Genomic DNA, 14,005 nt, shown 5'->3' with positions numbered 1-14,005 from the left:
TATTTGATAAAGACTAGTCATTCCATAACATTGGGGTTAATACAATGAGGCAGACTTATTTTCACGGGACATTCTATAACAAACATGGTAACACACTTCTCTGTGACCATAGTGGCGCAATGGACATATACCTGCATACATAGGATATTCATAAATATCTGGCTTCCATTACAATCAAACAAGCAAAAACAGAAGCCACACATTGACCATATGATATGTTATTATGTCTCTATATTCAAAATAAATCGGAAGCAAAAAAATTGCGTCTATTGGGCAGCTCCTTCCGATTTCCTGTATCAAAAGCGTAAATAAAGTTGTGAATCCAACACTGTATTGACCTTGACGTAAGAGAGACACGCAGCTGATTCCTTTGAGTGGGAGGCCTGTTTACCTAAAGAGATGATGAACGGGTTGTGCAACGGGTTGTGTGTATCTGGGCTATGTGAGCTCTGCTGATCTGGCCTAGTGTGTATCTGGGCCATGTGAGCTCTGCTGATCTGGCCTAGTGTGTATCTGGGCTATGTGAGCTCTGCTGATCTGGCCTAGTGTGTATCTGGGCTATGTGAGCTCTGCTGATCTGGCCTAGTGTGTATCTGGGCTATGTGAGCTCTGCTGATCTGGCCTAGTGTGTATCTGGGCTATGTGAGCTCTGCTGATCTGGCCTAGTGTGTATCTGGGCTATGTGAGCTCTGCTGATCTGGCCTAGTGTGTATCTGGGCTATGTGAGCTCTGCTGATCTGGCCTAGTGTGTATCTGGGCTATGTGAGCTCTGCTGATCTGGCCTGGTGTGTATCTGGGCTATGTGAGCTCTGCTGATCTGGCCTGGTGTGTATCTGGGCTATGTGAGCTCTGCTGATCTGGCCTGGTTTGTATCTGGGCTATGTGAGCTCTGCTGATCTGGCCTGACCCTTGAGCAAAACAGAATGCACTTGGCCCTACACTGCTATAAGGAACCTAAAAGGGTTATTTGGCTGTCCCTGTAGGAGAACCCTTTGAAAAACCCTTGTTGGTTTCAATTGAGGACATGGAAACCAAATGACAAATGAGTTCAACCTGGAACCAAAAAAGGTTCTCCTATGGGGACAGCCAAAGAACCATTTTTTCTAAGAGTGTAGACACTGACTGAACTAAGACACATTTAGCATTTCCTCCCTAATAGTTAAGGTTAGGATTAGGAGAATGGAATCTGATCCCAGATCTGTGTGTGCCTAAGGGCAAGTTCAGAGCTCAGACCTGGATATGTGTTCCTTAGTTTCTGCCTCTCAGCTTACACTACTGTTTCCACAGCTGTTCAAACACAAAAACAAACACAGTGTTTCCGAACAGCCCTCCATTGTGATCTCTGTTCTGGGAAAGCCCTCCTCGCCATTGATAACGCTACATCAACCTTCTTTCAATGTTACAATGATGTCGTAACAGTGATCCAAAAAGGTCAAAACTTACACACATCCATACACACAGCATTCTTCCAAACTGCATAAATGATCATTCGATATAAGCAGACATTAGATTTGACAATGTAATTCTGCAACACTATTGGCATTCACGTTCAACGAGGCACACTCAATACGTGGTCGACTCCATTGCTTCTGTATCAGCACTTTGTGACATCTGCTGACGCAAAATGGGTGTTATAAATACATTTGATTTGAATTTCGATAAAAGCGCTTTCATTTCAGATTGACCTTAGAAGTCAGGAGACATGAGCTTTGATGACGACAGCTTATTGTTCTACTTACCGATGGAGCAAAACTCTAATTTGATATTTATTCAGATTGACTGTGTTTTTCATTTATATTGAGTATTCTCCAATCCACCTGCCCTATAGCCATTCGATTTAAAGATGACCATCCTCATCCTCCCTTTAAGATGTCTATAAATAAATGCCAAACAAAAGCATCTGAATTGGGCTTTTCATTGGACAAAAGTTGTGTTACAAAATGTGCATAAAATAATTAACCAAAATGAGGGACCAAAATGATCCAAATTGAGAATGTTTTTACAAACATTTTCATACATTTCCATCGTAGACGGCCTCGACCATCTCTCATATGCATGCATGCCCTAGAGGCAATATATACCTTGGCTTGCATAACAAACTCCGAGACAAATATATGTACGCTGTATGTCACATGTATATTGTATGCCACTTACGGTTGAATTATTGTTGGAGTTTCTGAAGACTTGGCCAAGCCAATATATGTTTTCCCACTACATATGTGGCAGTGGATGCCAAATGACTTACAAACAACGAACATAGAAAGGGTTCATCCTCTATCACAGAAGGTACAGATTATATGTCAGTATGTCATTATCAATTCATTAAGCAAGGCTTAACTTGTATTGCTCAAGTGCTGCTGCAGGCCTGTGTTAGATAGTGTGAGGACAATGAGGGGGGAGCAGATGATAAAGGTGTCATAACAACACGATTCTCACATCTGAACACTTCCACAGAATGGATGACGGCCATCCAGGAGTCAAAAATAGCTTATAAAAATAATGTCGGTTTTTGATGGGAAGGGATTTACGTAAAAGTGTCTGGCAAGGCAGTGTTTGACAACAGGGCTTGAAAGAACCTGAGGCTCTATACATCTGCTATGGGTATCAGTGGTGCCTATGGTACTGTTTTTACCCATGATTCATGCTGTTGGCTCTGATCCAACCCCAACACTCCCATCTTCACTGATTTATGAGTGGCGTGTGTAAGATACAGCCCTCTATCAACAAATCACGGCATGGCTATCAAACAAACTACCCACTTAAAAAAGGAGAAGATAAACTTTTCCTATCTTAACCTCCACTGCTGTAAAATGATACATCTGTTGTTCAGATATGAGACTATAAGTTGTGGTGAGTTAGAGGCTAGCACAGGCTACAGCGAGGAAAGGGAGGATAGAGAGAGAGAAAGAAAGAAAGAAAGAAAGAAAGAAAGAAAGAAAGAAAGAAGAAAAAAAGAAAGAAAGAAAGAAAAGGAGATGGAAAAAGACAGAGAAGAGGAGTAAGAGGAGATGTGAGGTGGTAAGAGAAAGAGAGAGAAAGAGAGAGAGGGGGGGAGAATGAGAGAGAGGGGGGGGATGAGAGAGAGAGGGGGGGAGAATGAGAGAGAGAGGGGGGGGATGAGAGAGAGAGGGGGGGGATGAGAGAGAGAGGGGGGGGTGAGAGAGAGACAGAGGGGGGGGGGGGTGAGAGAGAGACAGAGGGGGGGGGGGATGAGAGAGAGAGAGAGAGAGCGAGACCTTAAATGAGACACGGTAGATAAGGAAAGATCAAGTGAGAGAGAGAGACCTTAAGAGAGGGTAAGAAAAACAGATAGCAGGAATGATAAAAGAGGGGAAAACGAAACAGATAGAAAACAGACAGAGATATTGTTCCAAGTCGAGATAAAGACCGTAGAAGAGGCAGACGTTGAACCAGGAAGAAACAGAGACAAAGAGAAAAAAAGCCTATTTCTCTTTTTGGGGAGGAAGGGGGAGGGGGATGCAGAACTCACATCGAGGCGGGGAGAGGGGAAGAGGAGGAGTGGTGTCAACGGGCCATGCAAATGCATCTCCCCCCACCTCCCCAAAGGTTATAAAAAATAACATTCAGACCACAACGCATACAAAAGCTATATGTGACGAACATTGCCTCGACGTTGGATGTCGGTCACGGCGACATCGTGAAAATGTCTCCATCTTCCTTATTCTGGCAGAGATGATGATTCGCAGGCGCAACGTCGTATGGCGGTGCATATATAGATGATTTCTGATGGGGTTTTTTTTCTTTCTGATTTCCTTTCTTCCAGACTGGACAGACGTTGTAGACTAGAGATGCTATTTTTATCCCTGTTACAGTCACTTGGCTTTAGAAAAGGCGTGCCTTCTTTTTCATGTCGTTCTTCTTCCACAGGGCCATGCGGTCAAACTGGTCCAGGGTCATCCCGAACACATGCTGGAAGTCCTCTGGGGAGAGGTGTCTCTGGAAGAGACAAGAATACAAGACAATATGTTTGTATTCATTAGAATGACAGGACCGACAATCTGTGGAAGCAAAATAGTGGGAATATGACAGACAGACACAGACAGACAGACAGACAGACAGACAGACAGACAGACAGACAAACAGAGAGAGAGAGATACTATCAAATACATAGTTCAGTGCATTTAGCCATCTGTTTAAGTGCAGGATTCCATGTCCTGTGAAGTGCACTTGAGTGCAGTCGCCTCACTCAGCCCCTGTAACAACACCACTCTCACACACACACAGAGAGAGATGTAAACATATGTTTCCCATGCTAATAAATCCCATTGAATTGAGAGAGAGAGAGAGAGAGAGAGAGAGAGAGAGAGAGAGAGAGAGAGAGAGAGAGAGAGAGAGAGAGAGAGAGAGACCGCAGTGACAGGTGTTGTGCTTTCCCCCACCACCACACCCCACTCCTTAGTGGCAGCAGGTAGCCTAGTGGTTCGAGCGTTGGACTAGTAACCAAAAGGTTGCAAGCTCGAATCCCCGAGCTGACAAGGTAAAAATCCGCCATTCTGCCCCTGAACAAGGCAGTAAACTCACTGTACCTAGTTACATTTTTAAAAACCCAGGGGAGCAGAGCTGAGGGCCTGACTTGGACACACTATGTCTGGGGTGACCACAGATGGAGAGAGGGCCTGTGTGGGATGGCAAACACTAACCCCTAAAATGAGGCCTAAAGGGCTGGCTGGACCTGCTAGGAGCTTCATCCTCTTAAGCTGTGCTTACAACCTGCTTTTGTATTTCAATTCTATTTGAGATAAGTGCTGTATAATGCTTAACATAAGCTTATCATACTTACGTTATCCTCTGGTCCAAATTTACCTACACTTACACACATCTTACGCAACTTTCTTCACCACGAAACCTCAACCTCATACCATCCATGTGTGACCCAAAACCTACTGTTGTGTTCAGCATGAGAATATCATTGGTCACTGGTTCTTTAATGAAAGATTTAACACACCAAATCAAAGTCCATGCTTCAGAACCATGTCTATCCCCTGTTTGGCTCACATTACAAATACTATAACCCCCCAAAATGTCAAAAGTATACGATGGAATCATTTTTTTTTTTCTTCCATGAGCTGAACTAAAAGATCCAATAAATGTTCCATACGCACAAAAACTATTTTTTCTCTCTCAAATGTTGTGGACAATTTTGTTTACACCGCTGTTAGAGAGTATTTCCCCTTTGACAATATAATCCATCCACCTGACAGGTGTGGCATATCAAGAAGCTGATTAAACAGCATGATCATTACACAGGTGCACCTTGTGCTGGGGACAATAAAAGGCCACTCTAAAAATGTGCAGTTGTGTCACACAACACAATGCCACAGATGTCTCAAGTTTTGAGGGGGCGTGCAATTGGCATGCTGACTGCAGGAATGTCCAACAGTGCTGTTGCCAGAAAATGTAATGTTTATTTCTAAGCTGCCTCCAAAATCGTTTTAGAGAATTTGGCAGTACATCCAACTGGCCTCACTACCGCAGACAACGTGAAACCACGCCAGCCCAGGACCTCCACCTTCGGCTTTTCACCTGCGGGATCGTCTGAATAGGGGGATCTGGGGTGCTGAGGAGTATTTCTGTCTGTAATATAGCCCTTTTGTGGGAAAAAAAATCATTCTGATTGGCTGGGCCTGGCTCCCCTGTGGGTGGGCCTATGCCCTCAAAGGCCCACTCATGGCTGCTCACCTGCACAGTCATGTGAAATCCATAGATTAGGGCCTAATGAATTTATTTAAATTGACTGATTTCCTTCTATGAACTGAAAATCTTTGAAATTGTTGAATATTATGATTATATTTTTGTTCAGTATAGAATCGGGCTGTCATCGTGTGACGGTCAATCAACTAGTTTCCATAACGACCAGGCATCTCCAGCGGAGAAGGGAGGAATCTGGGCAAGACACCGCTGGCATCACATCAGATGAATGCAACATGGTACACACACCTGCCTAGAAGGCCAGCATCCCGGAGTCGCCTCTTCACTGTTGACGTTGAGACTGGTGTTTTGCGGCTACTATTTAATCATGAAGCTGCCAGTTGAGGACTTGTGAGGCATCTGTTTCTCTAACTAGACACTCTAATGTACTTGTCCTCTTGCTCAGATGTGCACCGGGGCCTCCCATTCCTCTTTCCATTCTGGTTAGGGCCAGTTTGCGCTGTTCTATGAAGGGAGTAGTACACAGCGTTGTACGAGAACTTCAGTCTAAAGGCCAGTTTTATTATTTCTTTAATCAGAACAACAGTTTTCAGCTGTGCTAACATAATTGCAAAAGAGTTTTCTAATAATCAATTAGCCTTTTAAAATGACAAACTTGGATTAGCTAACACAACGTGCCATTGGAACACAGGAGTGATGGTTGCTGATAATGGGCCTCTGTACGCCTATGTAGATATTCCATACAAAATCTGCCTTTTCCAGCTACAATAGTCATTTAAAACATTAACAATGTCTACACTGTATTTCTGATCAATTTGATGTTATTTTATTGGACAAACAAATGTGCTTTTCTTTCAAAAACGAGGACATTTCTAAGTGACCCCAAACTTTTGAACGGTAGTGTATGTTTTACGGACACAGTGTGTTTTACATTAGTTATGTTGTTGTTATTAGTTTTTATTATTCCCAACTTTCAGCTCCATTCAACCCCTCCCATCTATCTCTTAACACCATCCATATTGGATTTCCATTTGACATTATTACTCTTAGTAATCACAGCCCTCCATTCACATAATACAGGCATCTGACTTTGTCTGTCTGCCTGTGTATGGGGAAGCCACTGGGGTGTCTGTGTGTTTGTCCCGCTCGTAAATATCGACACACGCACGCACACACACATACTGCAAAGCACAGGGTGATCTCATGGTGGGTTTAATGGGATTCCACAGCAGATTTGCATAAATCTGTGTGTGTGTGTGTTTGTGTGTGGACCTAGCTCTATGTTGTATAACACACACAGCAACTAGGCCTCACAGTCTCACGTCGGAATTAGACGTTCATCCATGTTTCTCAAAGATCAAATTTCGAAGTTGTTACAAATGTCAAATTTCTACATGTTTAGGGTTAAGTTTAGGCATTAACTCCACTATTTTAAGGTTGAGGTTAAGATTTCGGCATTAACTCCACTATTTTAAGGTTGAGGTTAAGTTTAGGTATTAACTCCACATTTTTAAGGTTAGGGTTAAGTTTAGGTATTAACTCCGAAATCTTAAGGTTAGGCATTAACTTAAGGTTAATACCTTAAGGTAAGGGTTAACTTGTGGGATAGGCTTAAAACAAAAATAAATAGCTTTCAATTGGTTTTACCCCGTTTTCTCCCATATTTCGCGGTATCCAATTGGTAGTTACAGTCTTGTCTCGTCACTGCAACTTCAGAACGGACTCAGGAGAGTCGAAGTTCGAGAGCCGTGCGTCCTCCGAAAACACAACCCAACCTAGCCGCGCTGCGTCTTGACACAATGCCCTCTTAACCCGGAAGCCAGCCGCACCAATCTGTCAGAGGAAACACTGTACACCTGGCAGTGTCAGCGTGCACTGTGCCCGGCCCGCCACAGGAGTCGCTAGTGCGCGATGGGACAAGGATATCCCTGCCGGCCAAACCCTCCCTTGACCCGGACGACGCTGGGCACATTGTGCGCCGCCCCATGGGTCTCCCGGTCGCGGACCGGCTGCGACAGAGCCTGGACTCGAACCCAGAATCTCTAGTGGCACAGCCCACTCGGAGGCCCTCAAAAACAACTGCTGTATTCAAACTTACAACCTTTGGAATCAGGTTACTTACTATAAATCGAAAACCATACCTAGACTACCAACAAGGCCTTGGGGAAATACTGTAGTTAATACTGTAGTTAAGATAACAACTGATGTCGGATCAGTGCAGCCTCAGTGTCTCCATTCAGTTACGTCATCAAAATCCAGACATCTGTATTTGGAGCTCATTGTTGTGGTGTTGCATTAAGACACTTTATGTCTAGTAATAATCTCCACATGCATTGTTAGTCTCACCGGTTCTGAGCACAGAACGAATGACTCAATAACTCTTGGTAATCACAACCATCCATACACATAATAGAAGCATCTGTCTTTGTCTGTCTGTCTGTGTACGGGGAAACCACCGTCTGTCCCGCTGGTAAATATCGACACACACACACACACACACACACACACATACTGCAAAACACAGTGTGATCTCATGGTGGGTTTAATGGGATTCCACAGCAGATTTGCATAAACCTTTGTGTGTGTGTGTGTGTGTGTGTGTGTGTGTGTGTGTGTGTGTGTGTGTGTGCGGGGGCCTGGCTCTACGTGGTATTACACACACAGATGGGGTTTGTATGAGTGAAAAATGAAATCACCAGTTTGAGATAAAAAAAACTTTACTGCCTGGATAATGTTGCTTCACCCCGAGAGATGATGACTTATCATCTGAAAACAGTCACTCCGTCTCACACACACGCACACACACAAACCCATAGCCTGACACATATAAGAGGACGTATGTGATTTGTGGACAGTGGCACATACAGTAAGTGCATACACACTCACAGACAAGTAGAGATATTCTAAACCCACTGAAATGAGACCAACACACACACACACACACACACAGGGCGAATGCGTAGGGGGAGATAAACAGCATGATAAATCAGCAGTCCATAACTCAGTGTGAGGCTAGAGGAGTAACCCGTCTGCCCCAGCCAACAGCGCACATACACTCACACAATACCATGATAACGTTACCACAAACCAACCCTCACAACATTGGGACAATGTGGTAAGAGTAGTCCAGTGTGCATTTGTAAGGGCGGGGGGGATAATCACACACACACACACACACATATGCTGAGGCAGACAGCTCTGGAGCCTTGTGTACGTCACACACGTACACGCGCACACACAGAGACAGGGTTAGAACAAAAAAGGGGCTGACTTCTCCCACTGAACCACATTGCAAATTAATATGGAAAATGGTAGGAAAAATACAATTCAAAGGTTTATGGCAATAACTAGGGCCTCTGCCTGAGTATACTAGAGAACACTGAGACATGGGCCTGGAACTGTGGTATGATTAGATGGAGGGAGAGGGAGAGGGAGAGGGAGAGGGAGAGAGAGAGAGAGAGAGAGACAGAGAGAGAGAGAGATCATTTGGTGCCTGAGGAATGCTGGACTAGTGAAAGGACAGCCAGTAACCACAGGAGCAATGACCCTGACCAACAGTACTGTATCCATCACAGGAGGCTGCTGAGAGGAGGACGGCTCATAATAACGGCCGGAACGACGAGGATATAATGGCATCTAACACCTGGAAACCATGTGTTTTATGCATTTGATACCATTCCGCTCCAGGCATTACCACGAGCCCGTCCTCCCCAATTAAGGTACCACCAACCTCCTGTGGCGTCCACATAGGCTGACCCACTGGGGAACCAGGTCCAGCCAATCAGAATGAGTTTTTTTCCCCCCACAAAAGGGCTTTATTACAGACAGAAATACTCTTCCTCCCCCCCTTTGACGATCCCGCAGGTGAAGAAGCCGGATGTGGAGGTCCTGGGCTGGCGTGGTTACACGTGGTCTGCGGTTTGAGGCCGGTTGGATGTACTGCTAAATTCTCTAAAACCACGTTGGAGCCGGCTTTGGTAGAGAAATGAACATTTCATTCTCTGGCAACAGCTATGGTGGACATTCCTGCAGTCAGCATGCCAATTGCATGCTCCCTCAAAACTTGAAGCATCTTGAAGCATCTGTGGCATTGTGTGAATGTGTGGGAAAACTGCCCATTTTATAGTGGCCTTTTATTGTCCCCAGCACAAGGTGCACCTGTGTAATGATCGCGATGTTTAATCAGCTTCATGATATGCCACACCTGCCATGTGGATGGAATATCTTTGCAAAGGAGAAATACTCACTAACAGCTATGTAAACATATTTCTACCAAAAAATGTAGAGAAATAAGCTTCTTGTACGTTTGGAAAATTTCTGGGATCTTTTATTTCAGCCCAAGAAACATGGGACAGCACGTTAAAAGTTGCGTTTATATTTTTGATCAGAGTACCTTCAAAAGTCACACTTTAGGACTTGGGTTGGAGAGCGTGTCTCCAACCCTTGGCTCACCAACCGACCATAGTCATGTGGCCCTTAATTGAACAAACAGTCAAAAGCAGAGCAGGCCAGCCACAACCCAGCCACATAGGGTCAAGGCTAGAGTAATGGTGGGAAAAACAGAGTCTGGAATCCAAGCCTCCCGACTTCCGACACACCATCCCAACCTCACCGACTCCAAACCCAGCCAGGAGGTCGGCATTCCCGACCGCAGAGGGCAACCTCCTGCGTCAGTCACACCTCGGGAAATACTGACGTTCCCACTCCTCAGGGAGAGGTTCCCAGAGAGCGGGAGACTTCGTAAAATGTTCGTAGGGAGTTCGTAGAGAGGTCATAGACTGGTTGAGAGGGGACAGGCTGATTATAAGAGATTATAAGAGTCTCCCTGTAGGATGCTAGGATCGTTTCCATGCCACAAGATCACCAAAGAATTGACTCGACTGGAGCCTGGAGCCTCACAGGACAGAGAGGGAGAGTAGGACAGAGGCAGAGAGAAAATAAAAGAAAGAAAGAAAGAAAGAAAGAAAGAAAGAAAGAAAGAAAGAAAGAAAGAAAGAAAGAAAGAAAGAAAGAAAGAAAGAAAGAAAGAAAGAAAGAAAGAAAGAGGGAGCGATATGATGGACTCTCACCTCCAGTCTGGTACGGTCCACATCTCTGGGTAGCTTCACCCTCACCCTGTGAGTCACAGCCAGCACCTCATAGGGGTACACCTGGAACACACACACACACACACACACACACACACACACACAGAGAGACACACGCACGGTCAGCTATTTAACACTACAGTCATCCTGGGTAGAGTGCTAATGTACTCTACCAAGATGAAGCCAAAAGACATCTAACTACAGTATATTTGCCAAATACATCAAACTAATATGATGTGAAACACCGGCAACAATTGACGGAACCTTACCTTGTACTCTGGAGGCGAGCAAAAGGGAGGGAAGGAGGGAGGAAAAGAGGGAGAGAGAGAATAATATGTCAGATGAATGACTGTGTTAGTATTTCAGAGGCCAATAACGAACACTACCATAATAGAACAGGCAAATAAATTACAGCACAAAGAGAAGCACAGAATTGTGCAAATGAAGGTGATTCTTTGTGTAACTTAGACATTGTGTTCTAACTCAGCACGTCAAAGGCTTTAAAAAAGCCTGGTACCAACTTCCTCTCACTGACACGCGCACGCGCACACACACACTTTGAAACAAAGTATTTCCGAGCATGGCACTGTGTGTGCTGCCTGTCTTTGGCTGAGTAATAGCAAGAGCACGCTGAGGCAGACAACTCTGGAGCGACTGCGTACGTCACACACACACAGACACAGACGCACACACAGACACACACACACACACACACACACACACACACACACACACACACACACAACACACACACTGATGTAACTCATATGGTGAAGGCATGTGGCTTTAGCACCCTTGAGCGAAAACTCGTCCACCTGAACCGCTGCCCATTAAAAGTGCAGCTGCAACATTATTACATCGTAGATCTGCTAATAGATCCTATCAGACCTGCCCCTTTCCAATATGGCAGCAATGAACTAGCAGATCTAGTATTTGCGATCTAGGTCCTACCTCTCATTCCTCCCCAGCTGTGGGAGTCCTGCTGGTCTGGCTCATCCTCAGCATGGTCGGCAACCTCCTAGGAAGGACACACACACGCGCGCGCGCACACACACACACACACACAGTGGGTTAAGACTAAAAACAGACCAGGTCAACACACCTAAATGGATCCAGACATATTTGACCATTTCCAGACCATACTGTACATTGTCATACATAATACATGTACTGTACAGTTACAAAGAGAAGCCTAGTCGTTCTCTCCTTTCCTATTCTCATTGGTTGGAGGATAAATTGCACACAAATGATACACAATGAGGTCCCTTTTTTAAGGCAGCCAGAGAGGCTACCCTGGTTGGAGAGAGGCTACCCTGGTTGGAGAGAGGCTACCCTGGTTGGAGAGAGGCTACCCTGGTTGGAGAGAGGCTACCCTGGTTGGAGAGAGGCTACCCCCACACTCTCACAAGTGCAATCTGACTGCAGAGTCTAACCTGGTTGGAGAGAGGCTACCCCCACACTATCACAAGTGTAATCTGACTGCAGAGTCTAACCTGGTTGGAGAGAGGCTACCCCCACACTCTCACAAGTGCAATCTGACTGCAGAGTCTAACCTGGTTGGAGAGAGGCTACCCCCACACTCTCACAAGTGCAATCTGACTGCAGAGTCTAACCTAGTTGGAGAAAAGCTACCATGCATTGAGGGAGTTGAGGGGGAGAACTGGGTTAGCTACTGTAGCTGAGTGCATCCTTTCTGGTTTGGTTCCGGCTTCAGTCTCAGTCTAACTGGGATCTCTGTGGTGTAAACATGTGATGGATTTCTCAGTTTGGGAGCGAGAGAGAGAGAAAGAGAAAGAGAGAGAGAGAGCGAGAAAGAGAGGGAGATCGAAAGAGAGAGATAGAGCGAGAGAGAACGAGAAAGAGAACGAGAGAGAGAGAAAGAGAGAGAGAGAGAGAGAGAGAGAGAGAAAACGAGAGAGAGAGAGAGACAGAGAGAGAGAAAAAGAGAGAGAAAGAGAGAAAGAGAGAAAGAGAGAAAGAGAGAGAGAGAGAGAGAGAGAGAGAAACAGACATTCAGAATAACAACTGCTCCATTCCCAGCTCAGTAAATAAACGCAACCTGTCTCCATAGCCATACATCGTCTCTCTGTCTCAACTGCCACAGGAACTGTAACGGCCAATCAGGTTGCAGAATTCATGTCTACAGTGTAGCACGCTACTGGGGCCTGATACAGTCCACATTTCACATTTCCTCCTAATAGCCTTTCAGCTATTTCCCCCCTCTTGTCTAGCCGACCACCATCCATCAACAAACAAATATAAGCAGCAATAACACATCATTAAGGTTAGACTAAATCCACTTTTTCTGCTGCAGTCCAGTATCTGTGGAGGGAGTGGTTACGAGTGATAGGCCTACATGGAATCTGATAGGAAAGCTGTAAAACATGATTTGCCAGTCTAAAAGAGCTCTGTGGAAGTTAGAAAAACAACCAACCTTCCTGTGTTGATATGTCAAGGGCTGTGTGTCAATACACTGAAATGGCTTCCTTTCCTTGTCTCCTTCACTTGAGTACGGTTGATAACGCAAAAGACTGGATAGGTTTACATCTATTGCTTTCCCCTATCATAAGGCTGCTAGATCAGTGGGGGAGGAGAAGACACAAGGAAAGGAAGCCAGTTCAACTATTGATACGCAGCAGAATATCGCCTTTTTTGACATGAACTTCACTGTCTATTGGCCATAACTCACTCCCACCCGCTCGGTGACAGAAAAGGCAATGAACATTTACTAAACACTACCACCTGGTGGTTAAATCAATCACTTCGCCCAGCTGGCACCTTCTCCGCACAGCAATCAGTGCGGCACCTTATTTAATGAGCGGCGAGCTGAGAGAGGCCCGACAGACCAATCACCGATCGGTCTTTAATGGAGCTCTAATCTTTAGCGCGCTTGGCTAAGCCCGTTGGTATGGCGACAGGCACACCTCATTTCCATTTACGAGCGAGTTTTCCAGTACCTCACAGAACTCTGAGCTCTCTGTAAGACGGCCAAGTCCGAATCAGACGCCTGCCCAGGATAGAACTGACTGTCCCCCTGCCAAGGGCTCCCCCCTCTCCACCCCTTGTCTCCTCCAGAATCAGAGAGGCCAAAACTACATCCCCTCCACTCCCTTGTTGGCACTTAGTTGAAGTGGAGCATCACATTGTGTCATTGGGGACCATATGTGAGGCCACCTGGTGCAAGTGTGTGTGTGTGTGTGTGTGTTAGGATACCTTTCCTCTGAGGGAGAGAGAGACAGTGTACATGA

General features: G+C 45.3%; 1 protein-coding gene across 9 annotated transcripts in view; it reads right to left on the bottom strand.

Annotated features, from left to right (window-relative positions):
• Positions 1-3,457: 3,457 nt before the first annotated feature.
• Positions 3,458-14,005, bottom strand: part of LOC110531876 (actin-binding LIM protein 2) — a 100,115-nt gene continuing 89,567 nt past the window's right edge. For all 9 annotated transcript variants that reach the window (XM_036987768.1, XM_036987767.1, XM_036987766.1 and 6 more), the window contains 4 exons: positions 11,709-11,775; positions 11,027-11,034; positions 10,740-10,820; positions 3,458-3,957 (listed from right to left, as the gene is read on the bottom strand). In XM_036987768.1, coding sequence (XP_036843663.1) covers positions 3,844-3,957; positions 10,740-10,820; positions 11,027-11,034; positions 11,709-11,775 — 270 coding nt within the window. In that variant the 3' untranslated portion in view covers positions 3,458-3,843. The remainder of the gene's footprint in view (positions 3,958-10,739; positions 10,821-11,026; positions 11,035-11,708; positions 11,776-14,005) is intronic.

This window comes from Oncorhynchus mykiss, chromosome 9 (genome assembly GCF_013265735.2).
Source record: "Oncorhynchus mykiss isolate Arlee chromosome 9, USDA_OmykA_1.1, whole genome shotgun sequence".
NCBI lineage: Eukaryota > Metazoa > Chordata > Actinopteri > Salmoniformes > Salmonidae > Oncorhynchus > Oncorhynchus mykiss.
Note: the sequence above shows the minus strand (reverse complement) of the source record. Positions and strands in the feature narration are given on the sequence as shown.